Here is a 20,351-nt window from a genome sequence, read left to right on the forward strand (position 1 = left end):
TACTGCCAGCCGAAGAAGAGAAGACATCCAATCCCGAAACACCTCTTCCTCAAGAAAACAGCTGTCCTACGAGTAGAGAGAGCTACAGACACAGTGGAGCAAAGCTCGTGACATCACACAACCCAGAGGTAAGGGAAAGGTTAAGTTAGCATGCTATTTACAGAGATAGCACTGGCGATCTGAACTGGTCAGTGGCGAAAAAAAACACACACTTCACACACACATACTCATTTACAATACCGAGCGGGGACGCCCTCCGCCTCTCTGCTCCAACACTGACTGACAGCTGACTCCACTCATTCACAGTCACCACTGCCCAGGGCCGCTACAATATGCTATCTACAGAGATAGCACTGGCGATCTGAACCGGTCAGTGGCGAAAAAAAGCACTATTATACGGGACGCATTTGCCCCCATTACCGTTTTAGCTTGTTTCGCGGCTCAATACTGAACCAATTTTAGAAAGAGTGGTACCCATGAATCATACGCACACATACACATGGGGAAATAGAGCCCAGGTTGAAAAATACTGAAGTTGTCCTTTAAGAGAGAGTTTGTTCATACAAAACCAATTTGAAATAGATGATAATTCCTCATTAGCTTCTCGAAACAGAATATCAACATTTTTATGTGATGCAACCAGGTATGTGTCATCAGCAAATAAAAGAGGTAAAAAAAAAATTGCAAAACATTGGCAAATCATTGATATAAATCAAGAACAAGAGAGGTCCAAGGATAGAGCCTTGGGGAACACCACAAAGTATCTTCGCTCTATGTGAAGAATGCCTGTTAAATGATACATAATGTTCTCTGTCCTTTAAATAATTAAGCAGCCATTTCAAAGCAACACCTTGAAAACCATATTTATGTAATTTTGTAATAAGTATATTGTGATTGACTGTGTCAAAGGCCTTTGACAAGTCCAAAAAAATACCAGTAACTTTTCAAAACTGCTCACATTATCTTCTTTTTCCACAGGTTTAACTGAGGCCATTTTTCAGGACAATGCTCTACAGTATGTTGCCAACAACTCCTTTCTGAGCCCTGTAACCAACATCACCATGGATTTACGGACACGGGATGAGAATGGGATCTTGTTGCGTGCTGAAAGCAAAGCCGAGGTCTTCTGCCTGGGTCTGCTCAACTCCTCCCTGCTGGTCAAAATGGACAGCGGGACGAGTGCAGAGCTGCTGGCCTTCACAAGTGACAGGGCCATTGCAGACGGAGGGTGGCATCACATTCAGCTTACCATGGTCGATCCCACACAGTTAGCGTCCCGCTGGCGCCTCACTGTAGATGGACAGAGAGTTGGTGGCAGCTTCAGCGTTGGCGGCAACCTCAGCTTCCTCAGTGACACCAAAATATGGCTGGCTGAGAAATACACTGGATGCTTAGGGGAGGTGAGAGTAGGTGGAGTCTACCTGCCACTCGTAAATGTTCCAGATGCCCCTCAGATGAGCCGCTTCTCCAGACTGGGTGGGCACGAGCCAATCATAGGATGCCAAGGTGCACCGATTTGTGATTCCCAGCCCTGCCTCAATCAGGGTGTATGTCAGGACCAGTTTAATGAGTTTAACTGCAGCTGCAGTGCAGGATGGGAGGGGAACCTGTGTGAGATGGAGATAAATGAGTGTTCTTCAGATCCATGTGTCTATGGTACATGTAAAGACCTTCTGGCAGACTACCAGTGTGACTGCAAGCCTGGGTACACAGGTAAAGACTGTCAGGATGAGGTGGATAACTGCCTGGAGTTCAGCTGTGTGAATGGAGGAACCTGTGTGGACACAGTGGGAGTTCACACATGTTCATGTCCTCCTGGCTACATTGGCAAACGCTGCCAGTAAGTACAGACTTCTATTGACTCTCTACAGCACATTTTAGGCTTTGTAGCTTTTGGTTAAATTCTCAAGAATTCTCATGTGTGACCTTCCACCACAGTGACTACACCTGGTTTTACTTAAATGTGCATTGATTTATTAACTTTTTGCCACTTGAAGACAGTGGAGCCAGTTGTCAACAAAAAATGGACATAATATGTTCTTATGAAGATTATATGGCAAATGTGTCAACAGACAATTGTCTAGTTATACATTCAACAAACACAAATCTTGTCTGTGGCCACTTGATGAATGCCAATACAATCACAATCACAAAGAGATGCAAAATGCCCTCAAAGAGACACAAAACAACCACATAAGCCCCCTTTCCACCGCAGGAACTTTTATCAATTACCCAGGATTTTGAAAAACCTCAGATTTTGAACTTTCCCTCAACCCCAGACTTTCCATGAAAAAAGTATCTAGTAGGGGGGTAGGACTTTTCAGATTACTCAGAATTCTTGAGGGGCGGGGATGTTTGCTGAAGAGCGCTGATTGGTGGAACACACACTTGCAGCGTTCTGCACTTGGATAGTGTTGAGCATTCAAAAAACAAAAACAAAAAAAAGTAGTTTTTGTTGATTAGCCCTTGTACCTTTTGTGTGTGGCTACTAATTTAGCAGCCATTGTGGCTTGTACTCACTTTTGATAGTGTGAGTTGTTTGTTGTGTAGTTCTGCTTTTGCAGTCTGCATGTTGTGTGGTACTTTGGAGGGTATTTAGTACTGGCTGTACTTAGTGTGTGACAGTTTTTTTTTTTAATGTTTGTGTGGTGGCTGTAATTCGTTTGTGGCTTATAGTCACTATTTGTACAGCTTTTGGGAGCCCCTTTATCAGGCTAGAGTCTCAGTGGAGACATTTTTGGTGGCATTCAAAGTGATAGAAGATGCCATTTCATGGTTAGCATGCCAGAGTTAAATGTCTGTGTGCTACTATCTTGTTGCTCATTGAATAGTACTAGTAGTATCCATTTTTGTGTGTGCTATCATGGCATTTGAGCTGGACAGGTTTGTTAAGGACCCTGACGCTCAGCAACTCTTTCGTTGCACAAAAAAAGATCTTCATTCTGTAGCAGAACACTATGATATTGATGTTCAAGGCAATTTTAAAAAACAGGAATTGCGTACAAAAATTATTGATGGTCTGATTGAGCAGGGTGTTTTTTCTGAAAAACTTGAGTTGCCCGATCAGCAAGATTTTGCATTCTCTGAGGGAGAACAGGAAGAGTTGCAACAGTGTGAACATGAAGCTACTAAGGACAAAATCCTAAGGGTGAGGGAGCTTGAGTTAAAGCTGCATTTGAGGAAGCTAGAATTAGAGATTGAGGCAATGGAAAGGCAGCAGCTCAGGCAGCATGGAACGCGAAAAACTTAAACTTGCGCACGAGCGAGAGCTCAAGGAGATGGAGTTAAAAGCTCAAGTAGAGAGTAAAGCTACTGATAATTCTGTTGCCTCTAACAGTTCCAAATTTGATGTGGGTAAAAATATAAAAATGGTCCCTCCTTTCAATGTAAAAGATGTTGAGAAATATTTTTCACATTTTTTCACATTTTGAACGAGTGGCAACCAGTGTACTCTTCATTGACTTTTGATAAAAGTACAGACTATGATACTGTTAAAGCTGCTATATTGCGGGCCTATGAACTTGTGCCAGAAGCTTATAGGCAACGTTTTCATAGCTACTTTAAAGGTGAAAAGCAAACCTATGTGGAATTTGCCAGGGAAAAAAGAAATTTTGTTTGACCGTTGGTGCGCCTCTCAAAGAGTGGAGACAAAAGAGCAGTTGCGGCAGTTGATTCTTCTGGAAGAGCTCAAAAATTGTGTTCTAGAGGTGGTTTACACTTATTTAAGTGAGCAGAGAGCAAAAACTGTAGAGGACGCTGCTGTATTGGCTGATGAGTATGTTTCACCCTGAGGTTAAGACTCATACAGTTGCACAGAGATCTTGTTTTCCCAGTAAGGTTTCCAATGGTAGTTCCACTCCCTATGCTTCTGCCAAGAAAATTTCAAGCTCTAAGAATGGAGTTTCAGATAGGATTTGTTTCTATTGCAAGAAGCCACCACAATGCTGTTCACATGGTTAAGAACCTTCCGGCTTTGAACCATTTATCATTGATGGCTTTGTAGCACTGTCCGAATCTGATCCTGCTGTGCCGATTCGTATTTTGCAGGATACTGGTGCATCCAAGTCCATACTGCTAAAAGGAGTGTTACCTTTGTGTGAAGAGACTTTCCTCGGTGGTGATGCGTTGATACTGGGTTGTGAAATGTCCTATGTCAGGGCACCCCTGCATTCTGTGTATTTAAAGTGTGGTTTGGTCACAGGGATTGTGTCAGTGGGTTTGCGTCCCTGCATTCCAGTTGAGGGGGTTAGCCTCATTTTAGGTAATGACCTTGCAGGCAGAAAGGTGTTCCCTCCACTGATTGTGACAGAAAACCCTGTTCCTTCTGAACAGCCTGACCCTGGTGACAGAACACTGCAACCTCTTATTTACCCTGCTTGTGTTGTGACTCATGCACAGTCTTGAGAAGCTGATGTTGTCAACCTCTCTGAAACATTTTTGGCTGATCCTCCTGATACAGCTGAACCAGAGCTGGTTGCTGTTGATGCAGTCAAGTCTGACTGTGAAGATGACCAGGATGACTTATCCCCTGCCTTCAAAGTTGTTGATTTGACATTGTCTAACCCTGGTGTTTCAGCTGAAACTCCACTACAGCTAGGTAGAGTAGAGCTAGCAAGGTCACAGAGGGCTGATCCTTCTTTAGCCAAGTCTTTTGCAGCTGTTAAACCAAAGAATGAGTTGCTGTCTGTTCGTGTTGGTTTCTATATGGAAGGTGATGTGCTTATGCATAAGTGGACTGCTTCTTCTGGGTCTAACTGGAGCACTACTTACCAAGTCATTGTGCCCTCTGTTTACCGTTTGCAGATACTTAACTTAGCTCATGATAATGCTATGTCTGGTCATTTAGGGGTTACCAAAACTTACAATCATATATTAAAGAGGCAACAGATAGGATTCGTTTTTTTTTTTAGCTTGGCGCCACCTAGCGTCAGCAGTGTTGCTCGCACTGTCGCAAAGACCAAATTGACCGTGGGGATCAGAGATAATCAATAAAATGTAGGCTGTAAAGCCACCAGTATACCTCTATGTATATGTAGAATGAGAAGGTGTGTGGACACTATACTGAATAAATGAGTAAAGAGACCGAGCAACAATTATCAGATTTATCTGAAGAAAAAAACAAATAGTAATGCAAATAATTATACCAGAATGCACAGTACCAGTACAAACAACTCACAGTAAATTATACCAATATGCACAGTATCAGTACAAACAACAGTAGACACGTAAGGGATAATGTATAGTGAGCCGGTGACTGTTGAAAAATAACTCCCAACAGGGGAATGGAACCCCGATGCGCAGCAGAGTTATTTTTCAACAGTCACCGGCTCACTATACATTACACTGTCTGAGGGCTGCCGTAGAATGGCAACGAGGATGTCAGCCGACCAACACTCGCTACCCGGTCCCTGGTTGCGGCGATTTGCGATGCTGGCCAGCTAGGAGTTAACTAGCAGCCAGTACAGTATAGTCCTCTCTCAGCTAGCTAACATTTAGCCATGTGACTTACTGATCCATTAGAAAGGAAGCTAGCTGGACACCGGTGTTGAAGCCTCTTTGGTCATGGAGCTCCCTCCATCTCTTGAATGCCTGACTGAGGTTTAGGTCATGGAGCTCCCTCCATCTCTTGAATGCCTGACTGAGGTTTACTTTTGTTTTTCCTCTTCTTTTATCACTCTCCTTTTTGTGCATCCTCACCTCCTCAGACAGATTAGCTCGTTTTCTTTTGGGAGGCCGTTTTTCACTTATCTCCAAACTTTGTCCGTCTGCCATTGGGCTCCTGACTCATGACCCTATCTCATGCCCCGGCCAGTTCCTCATAAGGACCAGCTCCAGTCCCTGATTGGCTGACCGACCAGTTTGACACATTTCCTGCCGTAAAGCAGATTTTTTTCCGCGAAAATTCGTCCCCGGTGGCAGAAGCTTATTGCAAAGATTGCAAAGCCATTAAGTAACCTATGTAAACGCTGATAGTCTGATTTTACTGTGTATACTACCCTGTGCAACCCACATTATTTTCATAATGATATATATAGGCAAAAATGCTGTCTGTTGCTTCTTTAAAGCACTTCTTTTGGCCTGGTCTAAAGGCTGCTGTTGCAGAGTATTGTCGCGCCTGCCATGTATGTCAGTTAGCAGGCAAACCTAACCAGGTGATTCCTCCAGCGCCCCTACAGCCCATTCCTATAGTAGGAGAGCCATTTGAGAGGCTTATTGTAGATTGTGTTGGGCCCCTACCAAAGTCAAAATCTGGTCATCAGTACCTTTTGACCATCATGTGTGCCACCACTCGCTACCCGGAGGTAATACCTCTGCGCTCTCTTAAGGCTAAGGCCTCAGGGAGCTTGTGAAATATTGCACTACTTTTGGCTTGCCCAAAATTATTCAAACAGATCAAGGGAGTAACTTTATGTCCAAAGTTTTCAACCAGGTGCTAGAGGTTCTGGCTGTGAAGCATCAGGTTTCTAGTGCTTATCATCCTGAGAGCCAAGGAGCTCTCGAGAGGTTCCATAAGACCCTCAAATCTATGTTACGCACGTTCTGTCTTGAACATGGTCCAGGGTGGGATGACGGCATTCCCTTTCTGTTGTTTGCAGTCCGTGAAACTGTGCAAGAGTCATTGGGGTTTAGCCCGGCCAAGTTGGTGTTTGGCCACACCGTCAGAGGGCCATTGAAACTGTTGCGGGAACAGCTAATGGCAGATTTCCCATCTCATGTCAATGTGCTAGACTATGTGAGTTCATTTCGAGAGCATCTCCATCATGCACGCAACATAGCCAAACATGCTATGGAAAACTCTCAGTCTAAAATGAAACAGCACTTTGATAAAAATGCAGTGCAGCGTTTTTTTCAGCCTGGGGACTTAGTGTTGGCTCTTCTGCCCATGCCTGGGTCAGTGTTACATGCCAGGTTTGCTGGGCCTTATGTGGTTGAGAAGAGACTGAGTGACACAGATTATGTCATTGGTACTCCAGACAGGAAGCGTAAGTCTCGTGTTTGTCATGTTAATATGCTGAAGTCTTATGCTGTCCGGTTTCAAGAGGGACAAAGTCCATCAAAGGAATTGAGTTGTGTCGCTGCAGTTTCAGTTGTTTCCACTTGCCCTGGTGATGATGGTTTAGCCAAGGAAAACACGGCTGCCCTGGGTGCTCGGCTCCAGAACTCACAAGTGTTGGAAAATCTAGAGACTCATCTGTCTTATCTTCTCAAAAGGAGGATGTTCTTCAGCTGATACGTGATCTTGCTTTGTTTTCAGATGTACCCACTCGCACAAATGTACTGCAGCATGACATTGATGTAGGTGATAGCGCTCCTATCAAGCAGCATCCCTACTGTGTAAATCCTGTCAAGTGTGAGTTGATAAAAAAGGAGGTTGAATGCTTGTTGGCCAATGGTCTTGCACTTCCCAGTAACAGTTCTTGGAGTTCGCCATGTTTATTGGTTCCGAAAGTTGATTTGACTCCTAGGTTCTGTACAGACTATCGAAAGGTCAACAGTGTAACTAAGCCTGACTCATTCCCTCTTCCACGCGTTGAGGACTGCATTGACAGGGTAGGAATGGCCTCTGATATCTCTGCATTTGTCACACCTGACAATTTTCTTCAGTATACTGTGATGACCTTTGGCATGTGTAATGCCCCTGCCACCTTTCAGTGGCTCATGTGGACAGTGTTGTCTGGTATAGATACCTGTGAGGCCTATTTAGATCAATCAATCAATCAATTTTATTTATAAAGCCCAATATCACAAATCACAATTTGCCTCACAGGGCTTTACAGCATACATCCCTCTGTCCTTTGGACCCTCACAGCGGATAAGGAAAAACTCCCCAAAAAAACCCCTTTAACGGGGAAAAAAAATGGTAGAAACCTCAGGAAAAGCAACTGAGGAGGGATCCCTCTTCCAGGACAGACAGACGAGCAATAGATGTCGTACAGAACAGATCAACATAATAAATTAACAGTAAACCATATGACACATAAGACAGAGAGAGAGAGAGAGAGAGAGAGAGATTAATTAATTTGTTTACTAACACTGCTTTAGACGATAGAGACCTGATATTTAACAGTCCGCATTTAATTCTCCTGTTTTGTCTTTCTGTCACAGAAGAGGTTTTAATTTTTATGAGGTTGTTAGGCACAACTCCTCTTTGTTTAATTTTGGATTTAAATAATTTAGGTAGTTGGGGGACAGACACCGTTTGTATAAAACTATAAAAACTATGGCTGGGTAACTGAACTAGAATCTCAGAGAAGCGTATAGGACTGCGACTTTGAGTCCTGATCTCAACTCTGGGTTGTCAGGGATTTGAATTACTAATAAAATTTGCCAGGTTCCTAGAAATGAGAGCATCTCCATCCAAAGTGGGATGAATGCCGTCTCTCCTAATAAGACCAGGTTTTCCCCAGAAAGTTTGCCTCTCCTAATAAGACCAGGTTTTCCCCAGAAAGTTTGCCAATGATTAACCAAACCCACATTGTTTGCTGGACACCACCTGGACAGCCAGTGATTAAATGATGACATGCGGCTAAACATGTCATCACTGCACAGATTTGGGAGGGGTCCAGAGAAAACTACGGAGTCTGACATCGTTTTTGCATATTCACACACCGAGGCAATATTAATTTTAGTGACCTCCGATTGGCGTAACCGGGTGTCATTGGCGCCGACGTCAATAACAATCTTACTGAATCTACGTTTAGCTTTAGCCAGCAGTTTTAAATTTGATTCAGTGTCACCCGCTCTGGCCCCAGGGATACATTTGACTATGGGCGCTGGTGTTGCTAACTTCACGTTCCTCAGAATAGAGCTGCCAATAACCAGAGTTTTATCCTCAGCGGGTGTTTCGCTGAGTGGGGAAAAGCGGTTGGAAACGTGAACAGGCTGGTGGTGAGCCGTGAGCTTCGGCTTGGAGCTATGCCTCTGGCGAACGGTTACCCAACCTCCCGGCTGCACGGGCGTTACTGGAGGACTGCTAGCGGAGGCTATGCTATGTGGCTCCGTACCGGCTACAGGGGGCTGGCTAACTACCGCAGCTACGTACCGGCTACAGGGGGCTGGCTAACTACCGCAGCTACTGAATGGTTTTCCATGGTGCACTAAGCCTCGCCTCCAACGCAGCAAATAAGCAACACTTGTTACAATTACCACTGTCGCTAAAGGAGGCAGAGGCATAGCTGAACATCTGGCACACTGAGCAAGAAAGAGCAGAGGGAGAAGCCATCGCTAACTGTAAAGCTAATGTAGCTACCAAGGCTAGTAGGCTAACATGCAAACAACAGCTAAGAGATTAGCAGGGAAGTCGTAAAAAGGAGGAGAGCTATAAGTGCTTAAAGAGAACTAGTGTGGGTAAAGATTTGAAGTAGATGTTAAAGCAACTTAAGTGAGAAAGCAGAAAGCAGGCTAGTAGAATTCACTAGAACAGTACAGAGACGCTGTCACAGAAACACCGGAAATGACACAACTCGCTTACCGCAATACGTCAGCACGTCAGGAGGCCTGTGTTGTTGTGTATTCACCTGACTGGGAGAGTCACATGAACACTCTCCATACTGTTTTCCAGCACTTTGAAAATGCCTCACTGATGTTGAACCTCAGTAAGTGTGAGTTTGTGAGCTTTACAGCATTTTGAGGTGTGTTGTTTACACTGACAATAACCCTTTGGTTTTCTTACATCGCATGTACAACAGCAACCAGAGGCTAATGCGTTGGGCCAACGTAGTACAAAACTACAATTTGGACATCCGGCATAAAAAGGGCAGAGAAAATATTGTAGCTGTCTTGGCCAGGTCTCCCTTGAAAAAGAAATCACTGATCTCAATGGGACTAACCTGGTTAAAAATGGGTTAAATAAATAAAAAAATAAAAATGACAGCAAGACACAAAATTACCACAGATACAAAACAACCTCAAAGAGACATAAAACAACCAAAAAAGCCACAAAATTACCTTTAAAACACAATCCAACTACTAAGAGATGCAAAACGGAAAAAAAAGAGGCAATTCCACCACAAAGTTTGTTCCTCTTGTTCTTGTGTAGTAGACATAGTAGGGCCCTCTGCATGTCTGTGCCCAGAGACCCATTGTCTCATAATGTGTCCGTCTCATAATGTGTCCATGTGTATAAGTACAATATTATATACAAGAGTGTAATGTGTATATGTGTGTGTGTCCAATAGGTGGCGTTTCCCTCCTGTGGCGTGTGATGAAAACACGGAGTGTCTTAATGGAGGGGTTTGTATTGGAGGTGACTCTGGAGGCAACTGCACCTGCAAGCCGGGATACACAGGTGCCAGGTGAGACCAGCACACTCAACATTCCTCACCACACACCTGCTGCTCAGGGGAAAGTGTGTCTGGACCACATCCAAGTGTGAAGGTCAGGAGAGCCGCTACTCTGTCATCCAGTGTTGTGTTAAAACCCTTCTGATGTGTTTCAGGTGTGAGACAGAAATAGACGAGTGTGAGTCCAGCCCTTGTCGCAACGGTGCCACCTGTCTGGACAGACTCAACCATTTCCAGTGTGTGTGTGTGCCGGGATTCAGTGGCACACTGTGTGAGAGAAATGTGAGTGACAGACACTGGCTTTGAGTTAATTCCTTTTCACAGCACACGAGCTAAATGAGAACCTGCATCTGACTGATGGATTTAATACTCATGGCTGAAATTTAAGAAGCCTTGAGCTGCCACAGAAGCCGTGATCAAAAAATAGGAAAAACACAGAGAAACAGCACATGACAGTATGGTTTTAAACAGGGGTGTCAAACATATGGCCTACGCGCCAGAATTGGCCCAACAAAGGGTCCAAGCCGGCATACTGGTTGACTTTTCACGCCTAATATTGATGCTCTTGTGAAGGCTAAGAGGTGGCAGGTTTCACAAGCAAGTTAAACAGTGAGGAGTCTACTGCATATTAAATATTGCATAATTTGGTTCAGAGTTTATAACATTAATGATAGGCCAACTGTTACCCATGAATCTTTGGGCAATCGTGAGCTAGCTAAAACTAAATCACCGTTCAGCGAGGTGAACTAGTTAGCAAACATTTATGTGCTATTGAAACATTTTGGCCATTTAGCTGTATTATTATTCCAAGTGTACGGACATTCTTGTGGGACACAATGGATCGTTTTGTAACCTTTTTGAGCAAGAGATTCTGACACACCATCCACCTCAGAAACCACTAGCAAAAAGTACAGAGGGTGAATCAATTGCGCTTAGCCATGCTAAGAACTGCTGCTGACTTTGCAGTTACAGGCAAGCGTAATCGAAAGAAGACCAAAAAATATTTAGAGAACTATCCCACATGCAACTCAATTCATAGTAGGGGTTTCCTGCTCCATCTTTCTTTGAACTAAGGGGTCCTTGGCCTGAAAAATGTTAAACATAAAGGGCCAACAAAACAGCATTACTAACCGTTTCTCCCATAATGTTATGTCCCAGTCCAGTGTAGACCTTTCCAAATTGGAAACATGTCAGGATGACTAAAATAGCACTAAAGGTTGTATAATTTTAAACACATCAGGGAATCATGTAAACTTTTTAATTATAACTGATAACCGAAAGTCACTAAAATAAAGTCATGGTATTGTATAGCTACAGGTGATTGTTTAGAATATTTGTTTAATTAATGAAAAGTGTTATTATAACAGCAAATACTAATAAAACACTGTGAAGAAATTTAAAACAAACCATTTTTTTCCAGTGTTATTTGTTCAGATTGGTCATCAGGAGGACCACTACTATGAATTTGTTGACCTCTGCCTTTTTGTCAGTACAGCAGAGCATCTAGACTGAAAGTGATTTTATCAGCAACATATTCCCATTATATCTGCAGACATAATGACTCATTGCAAAATTAGTTCAATTGTTAATAAATTGATTTTTGTCCGCATTCTCTACAGACAGGGCAACTGTCATGCTGGAGGAGAATAAACCAGGCAAACCTAATTTCGTATAACTGATCTTTAAAACATGAACAAATGATTTATTAACCACTGATAAACCTATTAGTTAGAGCTATGCCCTATTGAAAATGGTACTAAAGAAGGTATGGCTACCTATTCATGACACAATGTCCTGTCCTTATGCAGAAAGAGGAATATAAGGAGCGAGTCCCCTGGCTGGTGGTGACCATTCCCCTGACCACACTGTGTGTGTTACTGGCCATCGTGGTCGTGTTTTGCCTCATCATGACAGCACGGAAGAAGCGTCAGTCAGAGGGCACATACAGCCCCAGCTCACAGGAGGTAGCTGGCGCCAGGCTAGAGATGGGTAGCGTCCTTAAAGTACCCCCAGAGGAGAGGCTGATCTAAGGCCTGCAGCCCTGCGTCACAACCTCACATCTAGTGGATGTAGGCCTATGTAAAGGGCAGAGAGAACAGATGCTCTGCAGTGTCACACTGAAGAGCCCTTCTGTCTTTCGAGGAAGTGATGGAGGATAAATCTACGACTGATCCTCCACTTGGGAAAACTACTGACGTTGAAGTCTCACAGATGGACAAGTTAAGACCAGAGGCTGACACTGCTTCCTTATTACTCAGCCTGTCCTGTTGTAGAGGGTGTACCTGGATGGCCTCAGGAGGAAAAGTCTTGAGGACAATCTCAAGCTTGATACCCATAGGACTAAAGTCATGTGAGGACCACATGTACTAAAGAAAAGCACCCACACCTGTGGATATTAAGGAATGTATTCACATTGACACCCTCCATACGCTCACATAAGAGCAAGAGCAAGTAATTCATCATTTATGGTTTAGCAAAGCAAAATATTCAAAACCTTCCTCTGCAGATTCCACTGCAGATTCTGTTTTGCATGATAGTAGAAAGAGGCATGTGTAGAGGGAGTTTAATTTGCATGGGTATAAATTGCATAATATAATCAGGGGTACCCTTTCATCATCTACATACTCCTTATAGTAGCATTACATTGCATTTGCAAGGGGATGTCTGTCTTATAGTGAGATTTTTTAGAAACAGGCACTAGTTTCAAATCCTGACTTTATCTTGTTAGAGGTCCCTTGGTATTGCTAATCCTGCATGACTCTTTTGCCATAATGGTTTTTAATGCCTGATTTCTGCTTTTTTCCCCCTCTCCTTCTAGAGTAAATCTCTTTTTTATCAGTCTTAAAAATTGGAAGCAGCATTTGCAATATCAGTTGAAGAAGGAATGTATTTTCAATTCAAACTCATCATTTCCTTTGCTGAATCAGAAATTTTGAATTTGCACAAAATTTCCTTGATCACTGGTAATTTAAGGTGCTTTATATATTTAGAATAATTCTTGTCCCATGTCAAAGGAGCATTCTTAAGTGAAAGGCAGTACTCTTCCATCATGTATCTTTAGGGTTTTATGCATTCAATTACTTAGTAGGCTAATTTCATTTTATTTAATCTGCTGTGGTGTGTGAATGAAAAAATGCAGAAAGATCATACAATGAAACATGACCCCAGAACTGAATGTGCGGATGGGCACAGGCTGTTCTCACGAACTGTTGGTGCATATTCCAATGAAAAGTAATGCACCAAAATTCGTACATATCCCACGTAATGGTGAGCAGTAACTCGTGCATAACTCATGTATTTTGGAAGGCTGTGATCACATGAGCAATGCTCTGACAGGAGTAAAGAAGGAAACTGTCTGGACCGGTCCAGTTAAGAGGCAGGTTGGGATGGTGGGTGAGTTACAAAACACTGGACTTTCCCTCCCAGGGACTGTGTAAGCTTTGAGTCAACTTTGAGTTATTTTAAGGTATGTCCTCATCATGTTTCTTTTCCTAAACATAACCAATGTAATTTTACATTTTTTATGTAAGTTAATGTTAAGGACGTAATGTCATTTGTGGGGTCCTAATTCATAGGATATCATATATACCTTTATATGAGGACATATTGATGGACATCACTGGAACCTCTGCAGGAGTCAAACACTGTTATCTAACTATTTGCTGTATTACGTTGTCAAAGTCTAAACCACTCTGCCCCTTCTTTGTCACTGTGCAAGTATGCTGTGAGTATTTCAGCCATGTCTGTGTGTTGTGTATAATGTGCTGCAAAAGTTCAGGTCACTGTATTTTCCTTTTTTGTTATGTTTTCAAGAGGAATAGTATTTATTGTAGGTGTCTTATTGCTGAGGTCTAAGGTGTCATATTAGTTTTTGTGGACAGAAATACTTCAGATGTCAGAAGAGTTTTTTTCAAAGAATGTATTGTAGGTACTGTGTGTAGGATTTAGTGGGATATATTGGCATAAATAGAATATATGTTTCATAACTGTGTTTTCATAAGTGTATAATCACCTGAAACTAAAAATTGTTGTGTTCTCCCAACCTGGTCTCACTCGGAAGTCGTCGAATACTGGCGCTTGGTCAGTGACCTCCCACGTCAGACACCAACGAAATAAGCCACCCTTTCACATCGACATGATACGGTCGCTGTTATTGTTTAACAGAGGCTGGCGGCATCAGGGGGAAACACAGCGGGACAGCAACAAAAGTTACACGGTAAAGTTCAACTAGGGTGGGTGGGAGAGGTGGTGAATGGGTCCAGTAACCACCGACTTTCACCTGGGAGGCTGGTGTTTGCTGGTGTTTCCCCTAAGATTGTAAAGCCAAACCCTGTTCTTTTGTTGCCTAAACCCAACCATGTGCGTGTGTTGGCTAAATGTAACCATGTGTGTTTGTTGCTGAAGAAAAAAACATCAGTCTGTGGTGTTGTACCGATGGAGTACGTTTGTTTTGAAAGACACTGTATGAAAACTGTACATTTCCTGTGAAAACAGAAGTGTATTTTGAAAACAGACAATGCATGTAACAGGCTAAAGTTGACACAGTGTCCCAGAACATCAACAACCCACGCACCCAGGGTACCTTGCATGTCATATCTCGAAGTCCATGACCAAATGTCAATATGTGATGAGGCCAGAGTGAGAATGTGTTGGGTTTCTTTACCTTATAATGAGCAGTTTATATTTACATAGGTAGCAGGTCTTCTTCCATGAAGTCCGCCATGTTGTTTCTACAGTAGCCCAGAATGGACAAACCAAACACTGGCTCTAAATAGCGCTATTCACATTTTTGCGTCAGTCATTGTAGTTCTTCTAAAAGCATGGCACACAGGAGAGGTTTTGGTGGGTTGCATTCTGCAACTCTGCAACTCACTGCTAGATGCTACTAAATCTTACACACTTGACCTTTAAAGGAACAGTTCGACAATTTCAGAATTCCACTCATTCAGTTTCTTTCCCAGAGTGAGATGAAAGGATAAAAGTCTGGAGCTGGAGAAATTAGCTTAGCTAAGCATAAATACTTAGGGGGGAGACCAACTAGCTTTTCTCTATCCAAAGTTCAAAAATATTCCCATCAACAACCTGAGTGCTCACTAATTAACACGTCATATCTCATTTTTTTTAAATTCCTTGCAGAAACAGTGATCCATACAAAAATGTAAAAATGACAGCTGATAATTGTAGGGTGAGAACTGGAACTGCTTATTGGCAAACAGCTAGAGGCAGTGATTGTGCACATTGCACAGTGAGGTAGCCAGGTTTTGTATGATGATGCCAGTACAGAGGCCAAAACGTCACAGATTGTTGCTGCTAACTCATGCACGCTAGTGACACTGCACAGAACACTGGATGGATGGACTGATTGTTGTTTGCCATTAAATAGTTCAAGCACCAAATCCCAAAACTCTTTTTTCCACTTCTGTTCATGTACAGATAAAACAAAAAAGAAACAATGTCTTAATTAGTGAACTTTGAAGGTGTTCATAGCCATATCATATTTTTCACTTTGGAAGGAGCAGGGTGAGCTGTTTTCCTTTGCTTCCAGTCTTTATACTAGGCTAGGCTAACCACACCCTAACCCCAACTTCCTATTAAACACACAGACATGAGACTGATATCCATCTTTTTGTCTGATTGTCAGACAGAGAGCAAAAAAGTGTATCTTCCCAGATTTTCACTTTTTGTCATATCGATAAAACATTGTCAAGTTGTATTTCCTTTCTATAATCTCACAGAATGGCTTCAGACAAACCTGTGTTCTAACTTTAGGGTAATGTTCCACATATACTTATCATTATACTTTGATGCCAGTGTACTCACATTTATACTCCAGAAGGTCCCACTGCTCATTTGCCTTTCACTCTGTACTCAGCACTGTTGCTAACTTTATGAAACCACTTAACCAGGATGCTTTTACAGGTAACTAAAGGTGCTGATAACCCAGACTGACAAACTGTAGCGGTTTTATGGTAACAGATAAGTGACATGCAAGTCACAGGTGAAAATGAATTAGAGAGACACTGGTCATTACCAATGAATGTAGTATTAAATGTAACTTTAAAGGGGTAATATGTATGACTTTCATCATGATCTGTGGAGTTGTAGGTAGCATTGGTGTCAATGACCAGTAACAATTACTTTATAGTTTGTAAAGTTTAGTTTGACTTTCTTGTATCTGATCGAGTACAACTGACCCAATATTGGTCAAATGTAGCTGAATATGTTTATGGCCGAAGGTACTGTATATGGACACCCCTGTTTTTCAGTGTTTGGTCCAAGCGCCTGATTTCTAATAAAGGGAATTCTTAATGCTGCAGTAGTTTCTGTTTGGGATATATGAATCCCCTGTGGCTCAGAGGGTAGTGCAGGTCAACCTTCAATCGGAAGTTTGGCAATTCAATCCCCAGCTCCTCCAGTCTGCATGTCAAAGTATCCTTTGGCAAGATACTGAACCCCAGCTTGCTTCCAGTCAGTGTGTGAATGCATAATGAATGTTTAAGCTGGGTAGCAGGTAGCACCTTACCAGGTAAGGTGCATGTGACATGTAGTGTTAAAGTGCTTTGAGTGGTCAGAAGACTAGAAAGGCATTATACAAGTGCAGGTTAATTTAGCTTTTACCATTTACATGCCTAAGTTCACACAGTTAGCTCCAGAAAGAAATTATTTTCCCAATTTGGGGTGAAGGAACGTAAATGGCCTGCAAAGAGCCCTGACCTTAACCCCATCTGACACCTTTGGGATGAACTGGAACACTGACCGGCTGTTAAAGCAGCACATCCATGCCCATGGTTTTTGAATGAGATTTTTTAGCAGTTAGGTATAGGTGTAATGATGTCCACATACTTCTGGCCATGAATTGTATGTATATATTATCAAGGTGTAAATAGTTAAGAAATATGGTAAAATAAATAAATAACCTCATCTTTCTGAGCTGATAATAATATGACGAGCCTCAGCATCAGACCTGGGCTCCAAGTCTCTACACTAGAGGCCTTCCAAAATGGACCCATGGAAACCCTCCCTGGACATGCATCAATACATTTTTGAAAAGAAAAAAAAGACACAGTGTCCCTGTTGGACTGTGTCTAAATATTTTCTCTCACTGTGATTATGACATATTGGCACTAATCCAAGTCCAGTGGCAATAAAATGAAAGCCTTCCCAAATAGGCTATGGCAGTACCTTTTTTTTCATACCTTGATACCTTCCTGAAATTTCACTGAGGTACATAGTATATGACAGTATTAGCATGCTACGCAACATCCATCTCACCTTCAGCCTCCCACCTGCCGAGTTTGCTGCCTTCTGAAAGCCATGCTAGTAATAAACAATACAAACTCACTAAATGATGAGAAAGTTAATATTGTTACATATATATTCCTTATTTAACAGAAAAACAACCTTCTGAATTCAAGTTTCTCTTTTTCTCTGAAATGAGACTAGTGTTAACTCATCCTAAAACACATTTCATTCAAACTGGACAGAAACAAAATAAAACTTACCAAAACTGCCTCAGTTAGTCTTAGTAGTTGTCTAGTTAGTTAGTCCGCTGTTCCAACATTCAGTAAATCTGGTTTGGTCAAAATAAATCCCCAATTCACAGAGTTAGATGTGAAAATATGTTGCTTTTCCATATGGTCTCTCTCTACTGTTGCAGGCCAGATTCCACAGTCTGGAAATGTTATTCCCATCACTCGGAGTCACAGTGTCTGTCATTTCAACTTCTCATTCCCAACTCATCAAATACTTCTGCTTGGTCAGTGATTTTGGTGTCAGACACCGACACCAAAAGCCACCTTTCGGGGCAGTATGATACACTGCTGGCCTGCCAGACAGCACCTGTCACAGCAGTACTACACAAGTACAGGCAGCGTCAGTTAATGACGTGGCCAGACAGCACCTGTCGCAGTGGTATGATACGCCACTGGATGGTGTCAGCTTGAAACAGTGCCAGTAACAAAGTAGTATAAGGAGCTGAAAGATCCCTATGGGGTGGGCAGCATGAGTATTGGATGGGTCCAAAAAACCCCAGACTTCCACCCAGGAGCCTGCTGTTCGCTGGGTCCATGTCATTGGTCCGACATCCCATTAGTCCGACGGTCCGCGGTGCTGAACGGCTCCCGGCGGGCGTATTTCTGTCTTGATGGTGCGCCGCAACCGGCTCTGGGTCAGCTGGGAAAGGCTTGAGGCGAAGCAGGCTCACGGCTTATGTGTTTGTCACTTTCTTTTTCATTTTAACCCACACCATGATCTTTTCCTGACCCTAACCAAGTGGTTTTTGTGCCTAAACCTAACCAGACCTTAACCACAGGGCATCATGATGATTTCGGAACAACGGGACTTCGGAACAATGGGTTTAATATGGTCGGAACAATGGGATGTCAGACTAATGGGCTGTCGGACCAATGGGCAGTTCCCCTGTTCGCTTACCATGTGAATGTAGATCCAAACCATGATGTTTCTTTCTAAACCTAACCTTGTGCTTTTGTTGTACAAGGAAATAAACAAAAATATGAGGTGTTTTACAGTCATTGTAAGATTATTTTGAAACTGTATGCATCTAACGATTAGAAACTGAAAATGGAAGTATATTTAGAAAAGGCATAATGCATTTTAAAAAATGACATGCCATCCTGCAATGTCAACAACAAATGTAGGAGGACACCTATTGTATAGACCTGAACGGCACTGACAAGGTAGTGATATTTAACAAGTTGGGATGAGAACAGGTTGGCCTGTGCCACCAGTGGAGGCTAGAGACTGACTTCTGATGGCCCATCATGTGCAGTACATACAATGAGTTTAATAGATAGAGGAGCATCTGTATTTTTGATGGTATTGAAAATCATACTGTCAGGAATTCTTAATACCCTGATATGTATGAGTATGTATGACTTTATGAGTATGAGGATGCAGGGTTGTCATGCTACTGACTACCTGTAGGGTTTGATAAAGTTCAGAAATCACTTAATGCTCCTTTAAAATAACTGCAGGGAACATAGGGGTGTGTGCATGATGAGATGACAGTATGTGCCTTTACGTTCTCCTGCATTCATGAAACAAGAATCCTGTGGTCTGTTTTTATGTTACTTATTCAGACAGATGAAAGCCTTTGTGTAGTGTTTAGAAGGATCCAAAGGAAGGGCACAGACAGAGACCTCACTGAGAGAAGTATACAGGGTAGCAGCTCTGCTCAAACATTCAAATGTCAAAAGCATTACAGTTTTGTAAAGACTTGCAGTATTATACAGTGATGTGACTTAACAACAGAACATATACAGTACAGGATGGATAGGTATCCCAGCTATGTGCAGAACGGTAGTGATTTTACATTGGAGATGTTTTTACTAAAGCTGTACCGTGTACAGCACACTGTAGACCAGACATCAGGAGTTCTATTCCAGTAAACAGGATCCATTTTGTGAGTGACACCAATGGGTCAACCCAGGACTTATACTGCAATTCACTTACTAGATACCTGTTGTTGTTTTTTTAAGTTAGTGTCTGTTTTTTTGTACTCAGAACACTTGTCTATATGAGGAGGATTTTGTTTATGGAAATGTTTTGCATTTAGTGGAAAATGGCTTTAATTGGAATCAAAATTGGCATGTATGAAATGTGTCTTAAACAGTGTTCAAGGAAAAATAAAACATTTCATTTTGTAAAAACTGTTTTTTTTTAATGTTTTACTTTGTTTTCCCATTACCAACAGTAAAGTAAAAAAGATTGTATACACACTTAAACAAGGTACAAAAAAAACTGGTGTCCCCATAAGAGATAAATGGAATGACAAAAATCCTCTTGTATGTGCAGTTTAGAATCCACCTCCTAAATTGTCCCTCATGCCAAATCGTATGTGACATGTCAGCATCTCATATGTTCATGCATCTCCAAAATAAGTTTTTACAGCAGAGGGAAAGGCTGCAACAACACAGGAAGCTGAATGTCTAGACTGTTGGGGAATCATTATTATTATTATTATTATTATTTTTTTTTATTTATTTATTTATTTATTTTTTGTTTTAATTTAATCTTTATTTTATCAGGCAGTCTCATTGAGATCAAGAT

The 20,351-nt window shown here is 42.1% G+C and overlaps 1 protein-coding gene across 2 annotated transcripts in view; it reads left to right on the top strand.

Moving 5' to 3' along the window:
* LOC126393894 (protein crumbs homolog 1-like) overlaps positions 1 to 19,951 on the top strand; it is a 129,480-nt gene extending 109,529 nt beyond the window's left edge. For both annotated transcript variants that reach the window (XM_050050304.1, XM_050050303.1), the window contains exons 10-13: positions 979 to 1,840; positions 10,179 to 10,295; positions 10,439 to 10,565; positions 12,092 to 19,951. In XM_050050304.1, coding sequence (XP_049906261.1) covers positions 979 to 1,840; positions 10,179 to 10,295; positions 10,439 to 10,565; positions 12,092 to 12,313 — 1,328 coding nt within the window. In that variant the 3' untranslated portion in view covers positions 12,314 to 19,951. The remainder of the gene's footprint in view (positions 1 to 978; positions 1,841 to 10,178; positions 10,296 to 10,438; positions 10,566 to 12,091) is intronic.
* Positions 19,952 to 20,351: the final 400 nt, after the last annotated feature.

This window comes from Epinephelus moara, chromosome 8 (assembly GCF_006386435.1).
Source record: "Epinephelus moara isolate mb chromosome 8, YSFRI_EMoa_1.0, whole genome shotgun sequence".
Taxonomy (NCBI): domain Eukaryota; kingdom Metazoa; phylum Chordata; class Actinopteri; order Perciformes; family Serranidae; genus Epinephelus; species Epinephelus moara.